The sequence below is a fragment of the Plasmodium coatneyi genome, chromosome 1 (genome assembly GCF_001680005.1).
Source record: "Plasmodium coatneyi strain Hackeri chromosome 1, complete sequence".
NCBI lineage: Eukaryota > Apicomplexa > Aconoidasida > Haemosporida > Plasmodiidae > Plasmodium > Plasmodium coatneyi.
This window is the reverse complement of record NC_033556.1, coordinates 969,882-993,306: the sequence shown is the minus strand read 5'-3', so window position 1 is coordinate 993,306 and position 23,425 is coordinate 969,882. Positions and strand designations below refer to the sequence as shown.

Below are 23,425 nucleotides of genomic sequence, written 5' to 3'. Positions count from 1 at the left end.
ATTACCAAAGTGGGACTCGTACCACGTGATGTCTGCGTGTGCGCTGCGCAGTAGAGAGACGAAAAAGGGAAAAAAGTCACCTGAACGAACAGGTAGCCAAAACAAAAAAAATAGCTGACCTAATTGGCCAAAAAAAAAAAAAAAAAATAATAAAACGGCCAAATTGGAAATTCTCCTAGCGAAAGAGACTCACCACGGCAACGGCGGAACAACACGGGGAAAGTTGCACTCCTCGCATGACGAAGAACGCGCAACATAAAAAAAAAGACAAAACGACGAGAAGCCCATCTGACATAAGAAGACATAGAACGAACGCACACAAAACCGCAGGAGTTGCAAAAACATGAAAATTATCCAGCCCGGCAACTGCAATGTAGGCACCATCAATGATTTGCCAAACGGCAGGCCTACTCGAGAACCAGTGAAAAACAAGAGAACATCCGATAGGAGGAAAGGGGAACAATACCTTGCGAAGAAGAAATCCTTCCATGTAAAGGTGAGTCGTGCACAAAGCGGGGCAGAAAGCCCCCCCGATCCTGCTCCCCCCGAGAGGTACACCCACACCGATAAAAAAAATGAGAAAGATAAAAAGGGATCAGGCTCACCCAAGGAAGAGTCAGATTTATCAGAGGGAAGCACAACGCCAAACTCGATACCAACGATGAAGAAATGGGGAAAACCCAACGTGGGGAAACTTCCCCGGGGGAGACACTCAAATGGTGAACACTCGAAATGGAGACCACAAAAAAATTGCCAAGACGCACAGGAAAGTGCAAATATCAAGGAGGAGAAAAAGAAAAATGATCCCCTTCCTGAAGGGGGTAGCTCTCCACATGATTTGGGGGGCCTTTCCGAACTGGAAGAGGACAGTTCCGTCTGGTCTCTGTCCAGTGAAAACTCTAGTGACCCATGCGATAACGCAAAAAGGACCAATTGTAACTTTGCTGAAGATGTGATAAGTACCCACGAAACACTCCCCATGAGAGAGGTCCTAAGGGAGAACCAGTTAGATCCTTCTAGAGGCGCATCTAGAATAGTAAAGACCCCCATCTGTTGGAAGAATGAAGTGCATGAGACCGCTAGAAGAAGTTGCAATGGGGAAGAAGCAACAGCAGGGGGAAGAGAAGCGAACAGGGGACCTGCCAATGGGGATCATGTAGTTACTGAAGAACGCCAATCGGAAGACGACCACCCAAAGAGGGACACCCCAAGTGACGGTGCCAACAATGGGGATGACGAAGAACGTGACAAACGTGCATTTACCCCCCCAAACGAAATAGACCAATTAAAGGAAGAAATAAAAAGGGAACTTTACAACAGATTGAGCATCGCACTAGACATGAACATGAGTCTAAACGAGAAGGAAAAATACTATGACCTTTTTAAAAAAAAAAAAAAATTCCAAAAATATATTATGAAAAGCTGCAAGTTTGTAATAATACTTGGGAAGCACCTGAATCTGTCGTTCAGCATCATTGCAATGGCCCTGTATTATTTGCATAAATATAACGAGAAGGTTCTGAGGAGGAAGAAGAATGCGTTGCCCTACTTGATTGGTGGGGCGTGTATTTTCTTGGCATGGAAAATGAGAGAGGACATAGAAAACCTGAAAAGGACTAAAAAGCTCTACGATATTCCAAAGATGATTTTTAAGTTACTTAATTATTTTGACAAGAAAAAAAAAATAAAAAAAAAAATGAGGGAGCTACAAATTGGCATGGTCCTAAGTGGGCGCGCTTACCAGAAGTGGGAAGACCTTTCGGATGAACACACGTTCGGTTCGATTGAGCATACGGCGGGTAACGCAGCAAAGGAGGAAGAGGCAAGTGGAAGACGCCACGGAGAAGAAGAAACCCATCCTCCGGGGGAAGCATCCCAAGGAGGGTCACCCCCCCGCAGCGGGAAAAAAAAGCGAAAGCTCTCCCCCAAGGGGGACGTGAAGAAACCATCTACGGAACCAAGTGAAACGAACAACCTACACCGAGACCTGGCCCAAATAAAACGCATAATCAGCGCAGGTTACGTGTCTGACGTGAACAACATAGGCCACGTTAGTGACTGCTTCAACTCGTACCTGTCCGAGTGCAACAGCAGGGACGTGTCTGAGTGTGAGTTAGAGGGGGGAAAACACAGCACGCATGACGATCTATATGACGGTCCACATGATGATCTACCAGACGATATACCAGACGATATACCAGACGACCTGGGTGACGCCCCGGAGGAGCCCCCCCCCCAAACGTACCTGACCCACTTCCAACATCTGTGCAAGCGCGAAAAGCGGAAGATCCACATATCGGCCTCCAAGTGGGTTCTAAAAAATTCGGGACAGAAACTACAACTCATGCAGAAGGTAATCATTTACTACGAAGGGGAGATTCTCAAAAGCATCAATTACTTTTTAAAGCCAGACAAATTTTCCTTCGATCTGTTTCCATTCTTCATTGGAACCTTTGTAAGTATCATGAAGGGCTACGTGACGGAGGAGGAGGTAACCTGCCTGCAAAAAATCGCCTCCCTCAGCTTCCTGGATTATTACAAAACCCCTCTTTGTTTGGTCTTCACTTCGAAGGAGATCATGGTGGCTTCCATCCTGCGTGCATACATTTCGCTGAAGTGGATTTGCGGTAAACTGGACCTGCAGAAGATGTCTCTCCAGGGTGAGTGGCAATATAGGTGAATTCATCATCCAGGCGCATTAACCCACTTAGCACTTACACTGCTTTACCACTTTAACTTCCTTCGCACTGCTACACTTTCCTCCCTCCATTATATGCCCCCCCTGCAGATTTTGAAAAAAAGGCGACCCGCTTCACACAGCACGTCAGTTCCAAGAACCCAATCAGGTGAGTTCCTCCCCTCACGGGGCACACATGTTCGTCTGCCTTGAGTTGGCACCTCCTTCCCCTTCTCTGCAAATGCGTGAAACTGACCACCGTGTATAACTTCTTTCGTGACACCGAATCTTATTTTTCTTTTTTTTCTCCCCCCCCTGCGATAGCATAACCCGAGTTAAGATGGCGTTGCGGGAAATCAGGCTATTCAGCGAATGATGCGGTAGATGTGATCGGAAAAAAAGAAATGGGTTCCGAATGAACCCACACATGGGTTGCAATAAACCCCAAAATAAAATACATAAAGCTAGGAAAAATACCCACCCCTACGGGCGGAAAATATCGCGTGACATCGGGTTGCAGTACTGCAGGTAGTCCACCTGGCCCTCCAGTCTATGACGCAGAACGTTGAAGTTAGGCACCATTTGCGCTGAGGTCCACGTAGTGAACGGGTTCTTTTTCCCGTCGAACCGTGTGGAGTGCAAGGAGTTTTCCTGAAAGAAATGGTAACTTTGGTTGGCCATTTGGGAGTTTCCCAACTCAGCCTGGTGAAGAAAAAATCTATTCACGTCCCTGTCTCGGTTCCGCAAGTCGGTCATCTCGTTGAAGTAGGTTTTTGTAAAATGCTTCACGGAGAGATACTCCCTGGAGAGATGTGCGTGATGCTTGCCGACTTCGTTTTTTATTTTCCGATCGATTTGGGAAATTTTTTTTTTTTTTTTTTTTAAATTGTAATCAAATGTGTCATACTCGTCTAGGAGGAACCTCTGTTCTGATTTTTTCACTTTGCTCTTTTCGTCACTGCAGTTTGGCGCGTTGGGATTTTGGAGGTTACTTAGGTTCAGTTCCTTGTACTGATCGTCTTTGTAAACGTAGTGCATATACAGGTCGGAGAGGAACTCCTGCAGGGTGCGTGCTTGGGTCGCTTGTCTGAGCAGCAGCTGCATGTTTTGCGGGGGCGCGCCCACCGGTGGTGCCACGCGTAACAAATCCATGACAATCCCCCTCACGACGGACACGGAACTGGACCACTTGGCGTTCTCCTCCGTTGAACCCCCCCCACGGCAGCAACTATATATGAAAAAAAAAAACTTAACCATGTTAGCATTGAAATATATTGGGCAGTACCCCCGCGGCGTTTTCTTAATCTGCTCTTCCAACTGGTCCAGCTGCTTGGTCCCCTTTGTAGGTCCGATGCAGCGCCTTTTCGACCTCTCATACGCCCTCGAGTAATAGGCACAGGCGCCCTTCCCTTTAACCACCCTGTTCTTCATTTGATCAATTAGCTTTTTCTTGAAAATGGGGTTGTAGTGTGTCTTCCCCTCTAAGTGTATAACAGGAGAGTCATTCACATGGGTAATATAGGATCGTTTAAAAATGTTCCTCACTGCACCATTCTTACGTGGGTGTCTTCCCCTTAAGGGAGGACGCTTCCTGTTTTTTCGTGTCCTCCCAATAAGAGAGCGCCCACTCATTAGCATGTACTGATAAGGAGCGCTATTCAAGGTGGAATAATTCAGGTAAGGTTCCAACGCAAAGGACACCTTTTTGTAACTACCATACTGGTGGATGATCTGCTGCACGTCCTTCTCTAATGTGTAGGGATTCACCAAGGGGGGGGCGCACCCATGCACCCTGCGGTTTCCCCTACCGTCTGTGTTGTTGCAGTGACCGAGCAACCTACACAACGCATTCACATGACTCATATACACCATGCTCACGTTGTACCTCTTGCAGAAGCAGTAGTACAGAAGAAAAAAGACGTCGAAAAAAATCTTCAGGTAGTTCAGATAATTATACGTTGCTATATTTCTCCAAATGCGGAATCTAAAGACGTTCTTGTTTTCGAAGTAAAAATAGAAGTTATGTTTGTGTGCGTCGTAGAATTTGTGCACGTGGGAGATTAAATTCAGGGATCGCTCAAAAGGGGATAAGACTTCTTCCACCGATTTTTTGGACAGCCTTCCGGCGTGGCTCTCCCCTCCGCAACTCTTCAACAGGAGCGTCCCTGCAGTGGAGGACGCACAGGTGACGCCTGCAGCTTTACCCACTTCTGTTACCCCTCTGACGGCTAGCTCCACCACCTGTGCGAATCGACCCTCCCAGTTGTGCGCGTTGTACAAATTTTTGAAAACATTCGTTTCGCTGAAACAGCGGTAGAACTTCAAATTGCTTAACATGCTAGGCACGACTTTGTCCTTCCTCCTGTGGGTGCACCGCGTAGCGGTTCGTCTAGCAGTTCGGTTAGCAATCCGGTTAGCAATCCGGTTAGTCGTTACGTGGCCCCCCGTTATGTTGCGCCCATTTTTGAGTCTCCCCCCGAGCAGCAACTCCACCTTGGCGCAAAACCGCTCCAGCGGGAGGACCCACCAGAAGGGGGATGCACGACTAGCACCCTCGGGTCGAAAGAAGGTGCGCCCATGCACGTACGTGTCGAGGTCGTGGGCGTGCCGAATATCCTGCAGTTTATCGTCTGCCACACCTAGGAACAGATTAATGGATTTTTGCTTCTCCAGGTCGTTAAACGAGCTAATATAGTACCGCTTAATTGATGTTAGTAGTTCCTTAGATTGCACAAAAAAGTTGTTGCTCTGCCCAGGGGTGTACTTCTTATGCGCAGTAGAACCTGCATACTGCTTCGCTATGGCATCGCCCAACTCTTCATACATCTGAGATAGATGTCCGACGTGGTTAACACATAAGGCCTTCTTTTTCACGCGGCTAATCAGTTCTAAAAAATGTACCAACATATACATCTTAAGGAATAGCTGAGCTGCGTTTGTCCTATCAAGACAGTCGACACAATTGAAGCGAAGGATCCCCCTCTGGATGACAACCACGTCACCATTCCTAAGGTAGAAGTAGCCTACATTGCTCTGCGAAAAATTAAACAGAACCTTCAACCTTTGGAGGGTGTACTTGGTGCCTATTTTGTATGCCTTCCTCAGATCTAGGTGTTTGTAAATGATCCTAACAGGAGGAGGCATGTCCCTATTCAGCACAGCAATACAAGCTTCATATTCATTCGACAAATTATTCTCATCACTGTGTTTGTTTTTGCTCAGCAGGTTTATGGCAATAATAGGGTACCCATATCTTCGTAGAAGGTGACTGAAGTGTCTTTTTGTGCAGGTAAAAAGGACGTCATTTTTCATGCACTTTATTTTTGGCCTCTTCAACAGGTGGTAGTTAACACCTTGACTCCAGAACACAGGAACGGATCCCCTCAGTTGTACATACGAAAGGATGGCTGTTTCGAAATCCCTTTGGAATAAAATAAGTTCCGTTTCTACTTGGTTGGCTGAGTATCCCTTCGCGTTGATGCCTCTTTTGCGGTACCTCGTCCCGGCGTACTTGTTACACCTCCTAGCGATAAACGTCACATCTATGACTTTCCCTTCACAACAGAATTTAGACTGAACAAAGAACCCACTAATTGTTGGCACACATATGAACACGTTTTGTCGAATAAATGCCTTACTGTGGTAGCGGTTCCACAGGTACTCATTCCTGTAGTCCCTACAGTGGATGTTGACCCCTCGAAGGAACTCCTTCTGCAAGTAATAGTTCTCCTGCACACAGCAAGGCAAATTATATGTGTACGAAAAATAAATATTCTTGTGATTAACGCTGTTGTAGAAAACTTGCACCAACTCATTCTCATCGTTGAAGTTTTCAAACACATCGTCTCTAAACGGGATCAGCAGGACCGACTTGACCTGGTACACCTTGTGCTCATTGAACAGGACAGCTACTTTCTCCTTCTTCGTTATGACATACAAATAGGGGTAACTTAAAAACCGGATGCACCCCAACACACCCTCACATTTACACACATACTCTAGACCATTTTTCCACACAAAGTTACGATAGGAGGACTTTGTGTGCACCTGGAAGTTCCGCTTCACCTCCACCTCCCTACCCCGCCCCACCTCCGTTATTTCATACGCCTCCTCCTTCTTGTTCACCCCAACGATGAACAGCGAATCCCGACTTCCATACACCTTCACCTTCCGCAAGTTGGCCAGACTCCCCACCTGCATCTCGCCAAAAGTGGGAACGTTCTGCCTGCACGACTGCTAAGGGGTTATTCCCCAGGTTGATCTGCCTGCTGCCCGTTTGCAACATTCTTCACCCACTTGCGCCTTTTTGTGGTTACTTTCTGGGCTTGCTTGCTTATTGCTGTTTGCTTTTTTTTTTTTTTTTTTCTTTCTTTCTCCACCCCGCTATTCATTCTAACCATTTTCCTTTCCTTTCTTTTATTTCCTTTTCCTTCCCCGCCGCACCGCTACGACGAATAGCGCACCCGCCACTTCCCCTTCGGCCGTCCACCAACAGAACACTTTTTCATAAAACAACTCCAAAGTTGACACCCCCCAAGAAAAATAACACACATGTGTATGTATATATATATATATATAAATATATAACATGCGTGTGCATCATTGCGCGCTCCCAAGGGGGGGAGGTGCCCCCCCGAGCACTTGCCCTGTGTAGAGAATAATTTTGTGCGTCATTTTGTTCCCATTTTCGGTCATGTGCACCAGTTGCGGGGCTGTTGTTTGACCCCGCAGAGAAGACAACTGTCACCCTTCCCCCGCGTTTGTCACGTCCAACTACTGAAGCGATGCTAACAAAGGGGACAAATTGTGCAGTGAGGTGACGTCACCATGTGAAGCATTTTCACGTGCCTGCATACCACCAACCTATAGACCAGGTGTGCATGCAAAAATGTGCCGCCTCCCCCAGGCAGCGGTATCCGTCGTGTTGCATACGCGTTGCATACGTGTTGCATATGTGTTGTATTCGCTACACCTCCCATTTCATGCGCCTCGTTCGTTCTGTATAAACAGACACATAAATGTACTTATGTATGTATGTTTGTATGTTTGTATTTTTTTTTTTTTTTTCCTGTCTTCCCCCTTTGTGTGCGTTTTTTTTTTTTTTTTTTTTTTTTTTTTTCCAAAAAAGTTATGAACAGGTCAGGCAAAGTTCAACCCCAAAACGTCCTCCGACTCTTCCACCTCCTCATCCTAAAATGCAAAACCGACAAGGATAATCCCCCCCTCCCACGATGATAAAAAATATTTTCAGTGAGTATCTGAAGTCGCATGAAGTGCGGCGGACGGACCACGAGGCGCTCACCAAAGTTGCCAGGGATTACAAGGTAGGTTATCCAATCCAGGGGGTGCACCGCAACGTAGCCTGCAGAGCAGCTCCGCATCGGGTGTGTCCAAGCGGGGCGTTTTTGTAACCGGAAGTGCTAACCACAACACGTTCGTGAACGTTCTTATTCCCACCCTGCAGAACAACTACACCTCCGACTGGCGTTGGTTCAGCATAAAATGCGAGCGCATAATTGAGAACGAACTTCAGAAGAAGTCCCTGCGTGAGGAAGACAGGAAGGCTTACAGCAGCTGGGTGAAGGAGGCACAGAACCTCTCGACCTTCAGGTCCTTCTTCCCAAAAATTCTCCTGAAGGTTTACAGCCGATGTGATGACCCCAACAAGTTTTTCTCTAAACTTGTGATCCAGAAGTTCGATGCTGTTGTGGTGGGCACAGAAATGACGCGGAAGCGGCGCGGAAACAGCGCAATGAGAGAGAGGCCAATCAAGGCCAACAGAGTGACACGTGTAATGGCCATTTTTATTCACTTCCTTTTCCACCTCCTCCCCTCAGTTCTTCTGCGACGCCAGCGGCTTCTCCAACCTGGCAGAGCAGCTGGACAAGCGAATCAACGGCACGGAGCTGCTCGGAAACTGCCTGAACAAGTTTTTTAACATCCTCATAAAAATTATCGACTGTTGGGGTGGGGACATAATTAAATTCAGTGGTGACGCCGTGCTGGTCATTTGGCCTTTGCGGCGGGGTCACAGGGGGGGCGCCACATCTAACATGAAAGAGTCACCCAACGGGGCCAAACCGGACAGTAGAACCAATCCACCAGAGGCAACCGAATTCCCCCCCACATCCATCGTTACGGGTGATCAGACCCAATCGAAAGACAACTCCGACTACTACCCCTCCGACACCGCCCCCCCCAACGGAGATAGAAGAGACGGAACAAGGAAACCAAACCAGAAGGAGAGAAACGTTAGGAAAATATGTCTCCTGGCTTTGGGATGCTGTGTAGACATACACAAACTACTGAACAAGTTTCCAACCCCGATAGAAAATAAATACCTGAAGGTTCACATAGCAATAACCTACGGGAAAGTGTCCTTCCTCCAACTGGGGAATGTACTAAACAAGAGAGACTACCTTCTGTCTGGAAAACCTTTAGAAGAAATAGGGGTGGCTGAATCGCTGGCCAGAAATGGGGAGAGCGTCATATCTCACAGGTTCTACGAAAAGGTGAAGGAAAAAATTGTTGTGAAGGAAACGCCGAAGAAGAAGTTCTTCCTTTTTGAAAGGATGAAGGAGGAGATAGACATGAGGGAGCTGAAGAGGGAGTACGAGGAGGAGGACGAGTGGGAGGTCCCAACGGGGGAGCTCTCCAAAAATGTATCTAAAGAAGTGTCCAGGGAGGGGTCTAAAGAAGTCTCCAAAAATGTATCTAGAGAAATGTCCAAAAATGCATCTAGAGAAGTCTCCACACAACCGCTTGACACGTGGGGAACACGCAGAGCAAGCAGGTACGACCTGAAGGAGACCCCCCTGGCACACGAACACTTCTGCTTCCTCCTGAAAAGCTTCATCCCCGATATAGTGTATCGAAAAATATCCACCGGTTGTAACGTTTTTGTGAACGAAATTAGGAAGGTGACAATCATCTTCCTTTCCGTGAAGGACATAGATACGTCTACCATGATTGGCGTTTATTCTGCTCATGGGATCATGAAGCTAACCCAGAAGGCCGTCTTTACCATGGAGGGTACCATTAACAAATTTATTTACGACGATAAGGGGATTCTTATCCTTATTATGTTTGGTCTACCCCCTTTGTACCACTGTGATGACTCTGTGAGAGCTCTACTTACTTGCTTCCGTCTGATTGATGCACTGAAGTCTCTTAAGTTAAATGGAAGTATCGGTATATCCACTGGTAGAATATGGTGTGGGATCATCGGGAACAAGATTAGGAAAGAGTACACTGCACTTGGGGATTCAGTTAATGTAGCTGCAAGACTTTGTTGCAAAGCTGGGAACAAAGAAATTTACGTCGATGAAAATACGTTTAACGGTTGTAAGCATTTTATTTCTTTTCAGAAACTCATCTCCATTAAAGTAAAGGGGAAGAACAAACTCATTAGAATCTACTCCCCAATTGGGACAATCAATAGGAGGTCTCCTGAGTTCGGCTTGGAACAGGGGGGCGCCCATGGTTACTTCACGGATGAGGAGTTGCAGGCTGGTGTAGAGGAGGTCGTCGAAGACGGGGAGACGCAAAAGGGAATCGACAAGAAAACACCACGGGGGAGCGATATTGATAAGAGAACACACAGAGAAAGCAGAAGTGATAGGTATACACAACGGGGGAGTGTAAGTGATAGATGTACCCACAGAGAAAGCGGAAGTGACAGATGCACACAACGGGGCAGCGGAAGTGATAAGTGTACGAAACGGGGAAGCAGCCTGGGTGCACAGCGTGAAGGCCACACCGTCACAGATGCCGCAGATGCTACCAAAACCGCTGATATGACCGAAAATACGGAGGTCGACGAAGTCACCGACTTCTCCTTCTTAAACAGGAATTACCTCCTTCGCTACTACGAACGCACATTCCGCCGCAGGATCAAGCAGCTGCTGGGGAAGAAGGACTGCCTCTACTACTTGAAGCAGTGTGAGGGGGGGGATGACACCACTTGGCAGGCCGTCAGGGAAGTTACCTACCGGGTCGACCCATACAACCAACTGAAGACCACCACCCCCCTGGACTACAACACCCACACAGGCCCACTCCTCCTGCACGAATATTACGACCCCCTCTACTGCGACTTCACCCAACTGTATAACACAGGGGGAGTGCTCTTCCTCCAGGGCAACGAACATCTAGGTATCTTCGAATTAATCACTCTCATGTCGAGAAAACTAAGTAATTTCAAAACGTTCAGGATAAGTAACATGCCTCACTCTTTATACATCAATGTAACGAACCCGTTGCTTCCATGGAAAATGCTATGCAACGATATGCTCCAGCTATGGAGTGCCTGCAAGATGAGGAAGGCAAACACTTTAATTAGATGTGAAGACAACTACAACTTGCTTCGCGAAATCACCTACCCTTCATATCACTGGTTTTTTAAGTGCATGTCGAGCGTTGTGGACGATTTAGTCGTCCCCTATTTGGGACAGCCAAGTAAGAAGGAGAAGACAACACTTCGTTCGAAGCGGATGGGAGAAGCGCTTCTCTCGACGCAACAATCCACTGAAAAAGACACAGATGTAGGGACGGGGGACCCCACTGATGAACTCACCGGTGCGGATGCGCCACAACAGGGGAAAGGCAGATCTAAAAAGAAAAAAAAAAAAAAAAAAAAAAAAAAAAACAATGACTCTTCCAGCGGCAGTGACCGGAAGGACAGATCCAAACAATCGACCAGGAGGAATAAACAAAAGGGCAAATTGTGCAGGCGGATCCTAACCACCATCGATCACTTCTTCAGTAGGTCCACGCGGGAGAGAGGGCGCCGCAATGCAGCGTTTCCTCACCCGGGCAACAAGGCGGAAACTCAATCTCCCCCTCAGATAGTTGCCCAAACGGATGGTCATACCGACGGTTACATTTGTAACCGTGGCCCCCCCCCTGGGAGTTACCCAATCGCGGAAGCATACCCCCTATTCAAGACAGACGCCAAGGATAACCGAATTGGGATCATCAGTTCCATGCTTTATTACTTCACCCTCCATGAGTACACATTCATCGTCTTTAACTACCGAGCGGGAACCTCCCTAAACGTCATGGGGGATGAAAGCGCCTTGGGGATCTGCAAGAATATTGCTAAGCTTGCCATGTATAAGAGAGGCAAAATTTTGAAAAGCATACAGAGGGGGGTCAAACACTGGAGGAGGAACCACTGCAGGGGGTGTAACTACTGCAAGGGAGTTACCCATTTGGGAGGTGGCCACCTCTGTGAAGGGAGTGATGACCCCGGTTTAGTCACCCCGAGTGACAGCGCCGATTGGGTTCAGGGAGACCGCTCCTCCGGTAGTACGCACACACAAGGTGGAAAACAATCCTCCCATGAGGAACAGAACAGGACACCATCTTCACGTAACAGCGAGGGGGAACCTGAAAGCAGAGACCACATGCATAGTGATTTCCACACCGATTGTGGTGATAATGCCCACGAAGATACTACCCCTTCGGAGGGACAAAGACACATAAACAAGTCAGCCAACCTGGGCGACATTAACATAGCGCAGATGTTCAGAGAAGAGCGGGCCAAAAAAACCCAAGGACTAAACAGAAGGTTCTACAAAACGCTGTTCCCAGACATAAACGACAACATACTTCTATACGTGGCTGAGCAGAAAATGAGGGAGCGATCTGAGGGTAGAGATCCCATCCAGGGGGAGGCAGGCAACAGTCCAATGGGTGTACTAACTAAAACAGTTGCATATGATACAGGTGAAGTTGCACTTGTAGAGAAGCAACTAACGAGGAGGACGCTGTACTCCACGCAGGGGAAGAAGTCCCCCCTGTGTGACCCCGTCTTCAAAGGAAAACACAAACCACTAATCTTCCTCTTCGTTAATGGTATGAAAAACGACGCCATAAAAATAAGAGCCATACAGGAAATAAAAAAATGTGCGCAACAATGCAACGGATACTTAAAACTGGAGGAATTAAACAGAGAAAGGTTATGTGATTTTGTGGGTCTATGTTTACGTGTGAAGAAGGACGAGCTAAACAAGGAGCTAGTCGATTACCTCTACAAGACATGCTTCGGGATCCCCAAGTTTGTCCAGTACACTCTCTTCTACTTGCTAACAAAGAAGTACATTAAGCTATACAGATATGCATGCCGGTTTAAGGAGACTGAACCTGTCGGCAAAGCGCCCAACCAGGGGGAGACCTCAATTGGGTTCAGCGCCACAGAAGAACATTCACAAAACAGTGGATTCCCTTCGAACCCGGGGAAGGGCCCCCTCCACAAGGAGCATTTCTCCCCTGTGGGTAGCACCACCAACGCAGACTCAACCAGCGTAAACGATCCCACTTCGTACACCTACATCAATGAAGCAACCAAGCAGATCATTACTCACCAGAATGGGTTCAGAAACTTCCAGTTCTGTGACGACACGGGCAGTGATCATAACGGAAGTAATTATAGTGGCAACGACAGCCAAGATGAACAACTCTCTTCCAATCGGGACCCCCCCTCAGTGGCCCACCTTCAAGGGAAAAGGATAATCCAAACGTGACTCACCAAAATCGGTGCAAGTACAGGATAAAAGTAGTGCGCGACTTGAACTTGGCTCCCCTCGTTCCACGTCTGGTAAGTGGGTCTGGCCCTCCAAGGGTGTCCCCCCAAACGGACATCTGTGAAAGCCTCTCCGGATGCATTCCTCACAAAGTTGCTCGTATGTATATCTGTGAAATCCTTTACATGTCTACCCTCCAAGGGAACATCCACCTATCCACCTATCCACCTTTTATGCCCATTTGAAACACCGTTTCTGTCAGACGGCCCACTGCATGTCCCTGATCGATAGCCTTAACCAGGAGGAACTGCTGCTGGCCAAGCTATGTTCCTTCTTCAAGCAAAAATTTAACATAAAAAAAATGGAGTGCATATTCCCCAGATACATTTCTCGATCCGAGTTGAAAAGAATAATTAAGGAGCTCATCAGGAAGAGCGTCTTCCAAGTGTGTGAAGACAACGGAGCGAACCAAATCCAAACGGAAGATGTGAACTCCATACACAACATCAATTTTGTCTACAGGGATATCTACAACCTTATAAATGACGTCACTGCCAGGAGGCAAAAGCACCATTCGGTGTTCAGAAGGAACTCCGCCATCCCAGACGAGGCATTGTTCTTCTGCATAATGAATTTCTCGCTCAAGAAGGTAACAAAGGAGGAGCAACACAATGAAATCAAATTGCCTGAGGGGGTGCAAGGATGGAGGGGGATTACCCCCCGAATCCTCCATTGATCCATTTGGCAGAAGAGTGGAAAATGCACACAACAGGGGTGGTGGTGTTCCCCTGTAGCTCCTCCCCAAATGTGTATGCATCGCAGTACATACATGTACTCCTACACATGTGCACATTTTTTTTTTTTTTTTTCCCCGCGTGTGTATCCCCCCACAGGTGCTGAACGATCTGCTGGAGAACGAAGAAAAAAAATACATCCAAAAAATATACAAAAAGTACTTGGACGAGTAGATAACAGGTACTTGTGCGTGCAACTGTTCACCATAACATCCTTTTCATTTAATTTTTTCTAGCGTCAATTTCCAACCATGTTGATTTTTCCCCACTTGGCTATCCCCATAGCGGCATTTTCCCTCTCTCAGATCGCGCGAAAGAGCCATGTTTATATACACATCCGTATCCATTTCCCTTTTCGAAGCTGTCCAAACTGTTGCAGACTTGTCTACACCCTTGTGCGCACAAGAAGAAACATTCTCCCGTTAAAACCATTCCATGCACACACTTAACTAGCCACACATTTTTACCTGAACCGTTCAGGCAAAAAGTTCATTTTTGTTGCACATTTACCTGACCGATTATGAAAAAAAAAAAAAAACTATTTAAAAAGGGCAACTTTTCCCTGAACGAGTCAGGCGAATTTGCCCCGTTGCGGCAGAACAGTGTAGCCAAATTGCAGACGCACGAAATGGAAAATGAAGGGGCCACTAATTTGCCCACCTTCTCGGAGGCCCCGGAAATAAGCTCCAAAATTTACGACAACATCCTGGAGTTGGACTCCCGTACGGGTCAGTCGGCGTGGCGCGGAGTTCAATGTTGTAACTGCGCGTTTGTGAAACCACCTACCATTGTAACTATCCAACCTTTTCTTCCCACTTGCGCGCAGAAGCGGGAAATTCAGTTCGCTCCCGAGGAAACTACACCGAAGCGTCTGCTCGTGGGGAAGTTCAAGTAGATGTAGAAGCCTACCCAAGCAGCCACGAAGTGAATGGAGAGTCACATTCGAATAAAAATGACGGAGTGGACGAAGAACAATCCATGGGGGAACCCCAGGACAACCACACCGCACTGTCAAACCAAAACTTCGACTCCCTACGAATGGCTGCGAGAAGGGGATCCATGCAGGTAATAACTACATGGTGGTGCTGACCGAATGATTACGTTCCCCATTATTCAACACGATGACTCCACTAAGAAAAATATATATATATATATATATATATACAAAAACCGATCGCCCCATTTTGGAAGGACCTCATCCAGGACACACACAAAAATACGCTGGAGCACAAGCAAACCAACTTTTTATGCCTCGAGGAAATTTTGAAGAAGACGGACCTGATCCTGCAGCTCCAAATGAAAATGAGCCAGTCGGTTGCTTCGCACCGGGAGGAGCGCCAGTTGCTGTTTCAGCACCTTTACGAGGTAGCACTGAAAAGTGTATCCTTCCATTCGTGGCTACATCTACCTAACTATTTTACACGTCTACCTTTCATCCGCCCACCCTGAGCAGCTGAAAAAACAAGTCGCTGACAAGGCCTTCAACTCGCTGTGTAACAAAGACCTCGCTAGGCAATTCATCGAATGGGCTCAAGCGAAACAAAAGAAAGATATCCCACCTTACAAAACAGAACTCACGTGTGTGGAATTACAAAGGGAGAAATACAACCCGACACAGAGCTGCGACGTGGCCACAAAAGGGACCAAGAATACACGTCTGTTCTTTTTTCACTTAAGTGAGTTGGAAGAATGCGTGTACTCCTTCACTCATTTTTGCAGAGACATGTCGACTCGGATTTGTCCTCCGCCTGAGGGGGGGTATAATACCCATTCGGATTCGTTTGACCAGGGGGTAGGCGCACATATACAGGAAAAAAAAAAGAGCAACACGTGATACACTTCCACCCCTACACGCACCGCATGACCTTTTTTCCCCCCCCACATCACCGTTGTGCAGTTTTTTTCCTTCCTGAGGGACCCCCAAGCAATGCAACTAATTAGGGGCCTCGAAAAAAACCTAACAAAAATAAAAAGTATGTGCATGCAGAGCTAACTTATAACCACCACCATGTAGCTCCGCGGGGTTGTATTCGTGCAGAGGTCACATGGACGTACATACACTTGTCCAAAAAATATGGGACAAAAATGGATCCACCCATTACTCATTTCCATATGAACATCTGTTCCCAAGTTAGACTTGTGTCTCAATTTCGAACTTTTTTTTTTTTTTTTTAAATGAGAGGTCGACCTCTTGGAGGAATGAACCTACTTGCTACTCGTTCCCCAACTGAATGGTGTAACCCTTCGATGGATCGTCCTTCCTCTTCCCCACTTGGACGATATCACCTCATCACATTTTGAAACGTCTGTGCCATGCTGACGCCTCCCCCATTATATGGTAAGGTAAATCCCCCATGGGGCATCTACTCCCTCACGTGAAAGTCTGCCTAGTCGGAGGGACACACTCGTCCGGATGGTAACACCAATCTTATGTCCATCCCGCCCGAATGCCTTTCTGCATTCGCACCTTTCGCCAAACGGGTATTACCACTGTCCCATCAACAAACATTCACCGGGTGTACGTGGGGGAATTTCAAAAAAATGAAAAAGTGGCAACATGGTAAGGATTCCCCCAAAAAATTCATCTGTTCCGATGTGAAGTGTAGCTCGATCCACCATTTCGATCCCTCAAACAAAAGGAGTCTTCCTCCTATTTTATCTCCATTTTTTTTTTTTTTTTTTTTCCACAACTGGGGGATGTGTTCATACTGAAGGGGTAAACACACGCAAGTGGTGGTTGGCAAAACGGGTGTTGCTTCACCGCGGTGATGGTACTCCTTTGCGAAGGTACACACCTTTGCCAACCCTCAGCGAAAAATTGTTCACACTTGGAGCAGGCTCTTCCCCACGTCGAAACATGAGTAATACAGTCGCCTTTCGTTCCAATTTCACCCCTCACGGCAGGCACACCCACCACACGTGTGTGTAGGTGGCATGTCCATATATTCACAAATGCGCTGGTTCACATGTGCCGCATATACGCGTGGGGCAACTTCCCTCCTGAAGAACTCCCCCGTTCTTTTCCTTCCCAAGAAAATTTGTGCCCAGTAGGGGGACCCACAAACGCCGCGAACCCTTCCGCCACATCTTCACCCTCAGATATAGTCACTTCCCCAAAGTTGGAAAACAAAAAAAAAATGCAGAAAAGCAGGGCAAAGCAAAACAAAACAGAAGGAACCCATCTTACACACCACAGAAAAAAAAAAAAAAAAAAAAAAAAACACACAAAAAAAAATAAAAAATAAAAAATGAAAAATAAAAAAACGAAAAAAACACACAAAAAAGAAAAAAAAAAAAAAAAAGAAAGAAACGAAAAAATAAACATAACAAACGAACAGAAAACGCACATGCATTTTTAATGCCCACATTTCTATGCTTACCGAATTCAAAAGTTTTCTTTTTCCCCTTTCCCCATTTGTTTAGTAGCTTCAAATGTCATTCGTACGTCTTACTCTTCACCCCCCCTGTTCATCCGCCGCATCATCCCCTTATAATTTTTTTTTTTTTTTTTTTTTTCCTTTTTACCCATTTACGCCCTATGTCAATATGATGCCTCACTTTTTTATGTAATTTTAAATTTCCAAATTGGTGTGTTTAAGTAAAAAAACTGTCAGGATTATTTACCCCTGCAGAATTCAATAAGGAGAAGAAAAAAAAAAAAAAAAAAAAAAAAAAGGAACCCTCAATTTTGCACAAATGGAACCTCTACCAAATCCTAAGAACGATAGACAAGTGAAAGACGTGGAACCCCCACCAGCCAAGGTAACAGTTGCATTACGCTGGACCTCTACGTCGCCTGCGAATAGGAGGGCAACCCCCATTTCGAACCCCTGAATGTAACTGGACGGGTGGGAAGTCTCCATGCCGGCGCGGAGAACATTCACGGGGGCTGTACTGTGTGTTGAAGCCAAACGAACGAGCTAGCCAAATTGGTGATTGTTCAGAAAAAAAAAAAAAAAAAAAAAAAAAAAATTCAACGTGCAACATTTGCACACTAGTGTGTAAAACAAATCAATCGGTCTAGCCAGGTGCACCCCAGCTGGTGGTTGCCATCGTGCAAATGTTTCACCAAAAAGGGTGCAGATAAAGGAAGGTGTCCCTGTGGTGGGCGCACATTTCAGTCGCTGCCCCGTTCATATGACTGCAAGAGGGGACGCTGCGAGCATAAGTTTACCTCCTTCCGCCTCCCCCTATCGTGCTGGATAATAATTTTGTTCGAACGCACAGTACAGCTTCCTGGTGGGGCTGCTTCGCAAAGCTATTCCTGATCACCATCACTGACGTGGTCAAAACTATTACCGACCTGATCAGCACCGCTAACTCTATCCCCCATGTCAACGTTTTCCCCCCCTTGTTAGCCCCTCAGCTTGGAGCTCCTCTACCCGAACGGCACGGACGAGCCGCCAGACTACAAAGCCCTGCGGGACCACCTGAAGAAGGAGGGGCGTATCCGGAAGGAAGATTGTCTAGACATAATAAAGAAGGTTATCGATATAGTGAGCAACGAGCCAAACTTGCTCAGACTCCAAGACCCAATAACCATAGTGGGAGACATACATGGACAATACTACGACTTCCTAAAGTTGCTAGAAGTGGGAGGAAATCCAGAAACAACACAGTTCCTCTTCCTCGGGGATTATGTCGACAGAGGTTCCTTCAGTATAGAGGTCCTCTTACTCCTTTACGCCCTAAAGATTAACTTTCCCAATAGAATTTGGCTAATAAGAGGAAATCACGAATGTAGACAGATGACCTCATTCTTTAACTTCCGAGACGAGTGTGAATACAAGTATGACATGGTAGTTTACTATGCGTTCATGGAATCCTTCGATACCATCCCCTTGTCGGCTGTAATAAATGGAAAATTCCTTGCAGTTCACGGAGGGTTATCCCCACAGTTAGTACTGCTCAATCAGATTTGCTCCTTCACAAGATTCCAAGAACCTCCCAGGTCAGGGATCTTCTGTGACATCCTATGGTCTGACCCAATTGATGAAGATAAGGAGGAACACACCATCCAGACAGAGTCCTACTTTCCTAACGATATTAGAGGGTGCAGCTACTTCTTTGGATACAACGCAGCCACGACCTTTTTGGAGAAAAATGGATTACTCTCCATTATAAGAGCCCATGAAGCACAATTGGAGGGGTACAAAATGCACCAGACGAATTTAAAGACAGGGTTCCCCATCGTCATCACCATTTTTTCAGCACCAAATTATTGTGACGTCTACAATAACAAAGGGGCGGTGCTAAAGTTCGATAGCAATACCCTCAACATACAACAGTTTAGTTTTTCACCCCATCCTTATCACCTACCGAATTTTATGAACCTGTTCACCTGGTCACTTCCCTTCGTCAGTGAGAAGGTTACGGAAATGCTTTACTGCATTTTAAACTCCAGCGTGAACCAGTCCGATGAAGCAGTGAAGGACGTCGTCCTTCCTACAGAGGTTCTTCAAATAATAAATTACATCGAGGAGAATAATATGAAGCTGGAAGAACTCAGTCTCCGAAATGGGGTTGCTAATCACGGGGAGGGTAACGCCACGGAAGGGGCATCATCCTCCCATAAGAAGGAAGCCATTTTCAAGGATGGCTGCTTCCATAGTGGGGCATCCAAAAAGGGGGAAACTGTAGGCGGGTCTACTAACCAGATGCATACCCAAGCGGAGCAACCTACCCACCTGCACACAGATGACGCGCAAACTTCGAAGGAACGGTCGGATGCCCTCAGGAAGAAGGTCCAATCTGTTGGCCGTCTCATGAGAGTATTTAGGACGCTCCGCAAGGAAAACGAATTGATTGTGCAGCTCAAGGGGTGCAGTCCTGGGTATAGGATCCCCGTGGGTCTCCTCCTCCAGGGCAAGGAGGGTCTGGAGAATGAGTTGGAAAAGTTCACGAAGGCCAAGCAGATCGACAGCATAAATGAGAAGCGCCCGCCGAACGAGTAGGCCTACACGCTGCAATGACACAGTGACGCAGCGGCGGTTAACAAGCGACTGTCGACATTGCGTGGCCAGTTATGTTTACTCCGCTCCGCACACCCTATGTTATGTGTACTTCCCCCACTTTGCTAATTTAATTTAATTTTTTTTTTTTTTTTTTTTTTTTTTCATGTGCCACTTTGCCATGTGTGTGCCCCTGTGCCTTTGCAGGGTGTGCGCCTCGCTTTGCTCTGCTCCGTTTTGCCTCGTCATATGGCCCTCACTTCTTTTCACTTCGTGTTACTTCGTGCTGCTTCTTTTCACTTCGTGTTGCTTCGTTTTGCTTCACTTCCGATGACGTCCCTCCTCCGGCGCGCACAGGCGCACCGCTAATTCGATTTAGAAATATTTGCCGAAAATTTTGCCAGGCACGACCAAAGTGCAGTGTGCACTCTCCCAACATGGTAGACGCACCCCTATATGTTGTAGGCGTAGATGAAGGAGTTGTAGTTCTGCACGGGGATGACTTTGTTCAGCCGCTCGTCTCGCTTCGTGCCGTCGTCTGCGCGGGTGTGGGGGGGAACAGGTGCACAACAGGTAAATATAACAGCTGTGTAACAACTGCGTAACAACTGCGTAACAGGTGCATAGCAGGTGAGTGAAAAGGTGAAGCCAAACGGTTGGCCAGGCAACGGAGCGCTCACTTCGTATCCGCACGGGGTGCCGGTCGATGAACATCTTGCCATCCATGTTCAGGAAGCACTTGCGGTAGTCATAAAAGAAGAGGTAGCTCTGCACATGGCTTGCGTGCCTCGTGTTCAGGTAGTAATTTTTTTTCCGTTGGCACAATTCTAGGGAGAGGTCCGGCTGCAGCAGTTGGTCTTTTATCTGGTTAATATTGGGGGGGAGGTTCTTCTCCCTTCGTCCGCTCAGGTGGGTCTTCTTCTGCTGAGACATGGGAAGGTTCCCCTTCCGCTTTTGTCCTTCCCTTCCCAAGGATAAATCTTCATCAGTGTAACATTGCACGTTTGTAATCCGCTTGGGGAAAAATATTTCCTCCAGCGGGGAGTACTCATAGCGCTTCGTCAACACCATTGCGGGGGGAGGTTACCAAGCTGTCTCTCCGGGGCTGTTCCGTTTTGCGGAGCGGCAAAAAAAAAAGGTGGCAAAAAATATACGCAAAAAATATAGGCAAAATATATATAGGCAAAAGAGATGGCAAAAAAAAATGTAGGCAAAAAATACAGGCAAACAAGTGCCAAAAAATGGTGCAAAAAATATAGGCAAAAAAGGGGCAACAACGTGGGAACAACGTGGTAAGCGCGTGGCGATAATTTTCCAACAAAACGGCTGGCGCAAAATGACCCTCCAGCGTCATCCCACTTGGCAGGGCAACACGTGCCAAACAAATGTAAATCCCCAGGTAAACGTTTTTTTTTTTTTTTTTTTTTTCCCACTTGGGTGACCGCCAAAGTGGAAAGTGCCTAGGCCAAAACTATGCTTTCCTCCCGCGCTTAAGTGGACGTACAGCCCTGCAAAAACAGATGGGAAAAAAAAAAAAAAATTAAACTCCAGGAAAATCAGAACTTATACAAGGGGGTGAGAGTCACCCCCCTCATTTCCCCTCCGCTAAGTAAGAACCTACCTTGTGGTGTTTATTTTATCTGACAAAATGGGGAAGAAGAGATACGTCTACCTGCAGCTGTCGATAAACAGCATCGTGCTGGGGAAGGTATACTTCCAGCTGTTTGACGACCCGGAGGTGAAGAACTCAGTGGAAAACTTCCTCTGCCTGTGTAGAGGTAACAAGTACCACAGCGTGTATTCAGGGGAACCCCTCTCATATAAGCATTGCATTATCGAGAAGGTGAAAAAAAACAAGTGTATAAAGAGCGGCTACCTGCGTTGCAAAGTCACGCATGGTACGACTGGCCAGGTCATCCCACCTGCTACTCGGAAAAATCCGCAGGAAAAGTACGAACAAGTGGAATGCATTTTCGGCCCAACTTTCAAAAAGGAGAATTCCCAAAGGAGACATACCAATGCAGGGCTACTCACCATGGTCCAGGTGGGACCCAAACGTTGCTCCTCTGTTTTTAAAATAACCCTCAGTTCCGTCCACAAATACAATGGTAAAAATACCATCATTGGAAGGGTCGTTAAAAACATGCACGTCTTGAGGGCCATCGAACTTATTCCCGTGACAAGCAACTTCGAACCGAAGACCTGCATCTACATCTCCGAATGTGGTGAGGTGAGTGAGTCCATCTTCAAAGGGGAGCGCGTCTCCTCCAGGCAGCAGTATATCGATAGTCTATTTGCAACTGCCGGTATCGGCGACGTGGGACAGACTGGCGAAGCTAGCAGTTCCGACAGTGATGATCGTAGTGACCCCAGTGGGGTAAACACTCAGGGGGACCCCCTGGGGAAAATATTCGCCAAGGGGAAAAAGGGAAAATCAGAAAAGACGGAGAAGCAGAAGGGGATAGAGCTTCTCAATCGGATCCTCGCCGATATTGATGCGATCGCGAGGGGGGAAAAACTGCAAGAGGTGGGAGTTAATAAGGTGGAACCAGTGCACAAGGTGGAAGACGTGCACAAGGTGGAAGACGTGCACAAGGTGGAAGACGTGCACAAGGTAGGAGGTATGCATACGGTAGAATCAGTACAGAAGGAAGAAGCCATACGGGGGATAGATGCAGCGCATAAGTTCGACTTGGTGAAGGACCCCCCACGCAGAATGACCGACAGGGAAAGGAGATTCCTCGAAATTGAACTCAAGATAAACCAGTCCAAGGGGCTGAACCAAGTGGAGGCCAATCGGGAGAGGTTGGCCGGGCACCTCCCCACGAGAGGCGCCTCAGCAGGGAAGTCAGACGAGTATGCATGTTACCACTATGAGAAGAATACCAGTGTTACTAACGCGTGTGGGAAGAAGCCAACCCGGGGGGATGAACCCAAAGAACCAGAAAAGGTGGATCCAGTAAAAGTGGACCCCCTCATTCGTGATGACCCCCCCAGCAGCGACGATGAAGAAGACGCCCCCGGCATCTACACAACCAGCGCTGCTCAAGCAAAAAGCGTCTCCAAAAAGAAAAACAAAAAAGACCTAATCGAAGTTGACAGGGATAAGCGATTTTTTAAAAAAATGAAGTTCAACTTTTCCATAAATAGGAACCTGTATGATGAGAAAAAAAAAAAACTGGGGAAGAGTTTCTACGGAGAGGACCTATTAATTACCGACACATCCAAGTGCACCGAGAGGGACAAGAATAACGTCATCACCTTCTGCAGGAAGCAGGAGGTGGTTCGCTCGAAGCTCAGTCGGAAGAGAAAGCAAGAAAGTGGGGTGTTTAAAAATTACATCAACAGGAGGAACAAAATGTACAACAAAAAACTCGACCGCTACTTTAATCAGCACACGGCCGAAATTAGGCAGAACCTGGAGCGGGGCGGTTAACAGGCCCGCTTGCGGGGTTCCTAACGGGGAGACTAGCTGCA

General features: G+C 47.0%; 6 protein-coding genes across 6 annotated transcripts; 4 read left to right on the top strand and 2 right to left on the bottom strand.

Annotated features, from left to right (window-relative positions):
- Positions 1 to 343: 343 nt before the first annotated feature.
- On the top strand, positions 344 to 3,053 carry PCOAH_00002020 (Uncharacterized protein; the record flags this gene model as incomplete). Its single annotated transcript, XM_020057019.1, has 3 exons — positions 344 to 2,660; positions 2,789 to 2,846; positions 3,002 to 3,053. The coding sequence occupies 3 exons, from the start codon at positions 344 to 346 to the stop codon at positions 3,051 to 3,053; spliced, it is 2,427 nt and encodes an 808-aa protein (XP_019912507.1).
- A 107-nt stretch (positions 3,054 to 3,160) lies between these two features.
- PCOAH_00002010 (Uncharacterized protein) lies at positions 3,161 to 6,877 on the bottom strand (the record flags this gene model as incomplete). The annotated part of the gene is made up of 1 exon (XM_020057018.1): positions 3,161 to 6,877. One exon carries the CDS (start codon positions 6,875 to 6,877, stop codon positions 3,161 to 3,163), a length of 3,717 nt encoding a protein of 1,238 aa, XP_019912508.1.
- A 1,031-nt stretch (positions 6,878 to 7,908) lies between these two features.
- Positions 7,909 to 15,990, top strand: PCOAH_00002000 (Uncharacterized protein; the record flags this gene model as incomplete). The annotated part of the gene is made up of 11 exons (XM_020057017.1): positions 7,909 to 8,001; positions 8,142 to 8,468; positions 8,515 to 13,199; positions 13,405 to 13,897; positions 14,097 to 14,167; positions 14,303 to 14,369; positions 14,548 to 14,725; positions 14,824 to 15,062; positions 15,189 to 15,362; positions 15,451 to 15,789; positions 15,895 to 15,990. The coding sequence occupies 11 exons, from the start codon at positions 7,909 to 7,911 to the stop codon at positions 15,988 to 15,990; spliced, it is 6,762 nt and encodes a 2,253-aa protein (XP_019912562.1).
- Positions 15,991 to 17,693: 1,703 nt separating this feature from the next.
- PCOAH_00001990 (Serine/threonine-protein phosphatase) lies at positions 17,694 to 19,951 on the top strand (the record flags this gene model as incomplete). The annotated part of the gene is made up of 2 exons (XM_020057016.1): positions 17,694 to 17,759; positions 18,356 to 19,951. The coding sequence occupies 2 exons, from the start codon at positions 17,694 to 17,696 to the stop codon at positions 19,949 to 19,951; spliced, it is 1,662 nt and encodes a 553-aa protein (XP_019912589.1).
- A 449-nt stretch (positions 19,952 to 20,400) lies between these two features.
- Positions 20,401 to 21,019, bottom strand: PCOAH_00001980 (Uncharacterized protein; the record flags this gene model as incomplete). The annotated part of the gene is made up of 2 exons (XM_020057015.1): positions 20,401 to 20,486; positions 20,629 to 21,019. 2 exons carry the CDS (start codon positions 21,017 to 21,019, stop codon positions 20,401 to 20,403), a joined length of 477 nt encoding a protein of 158 aa, XP_019912427.1.
- Positions 21,020 to 21,596: 577 nt separating this feature from the next.
- PCOAH_00001970 (Uncharacterized protein) lies at positions 21,597 to 23,384 on the top strand (the record flags this gene model as incomplete). The annotated part of the gene is made up of 1 exon (XM_020057014.1): positions 21,597 to 23,384. One exon carries the CDS (start codon positions 21,597 to 21,599, stop codon positions 23,382 to 23,384), a length of 1,788 nt encoding a protein of 595 aa, XP_019912476.1.
- Between the last annotated feature and the right edge of the window lie 41 nt (positions 23,385 to 23,425).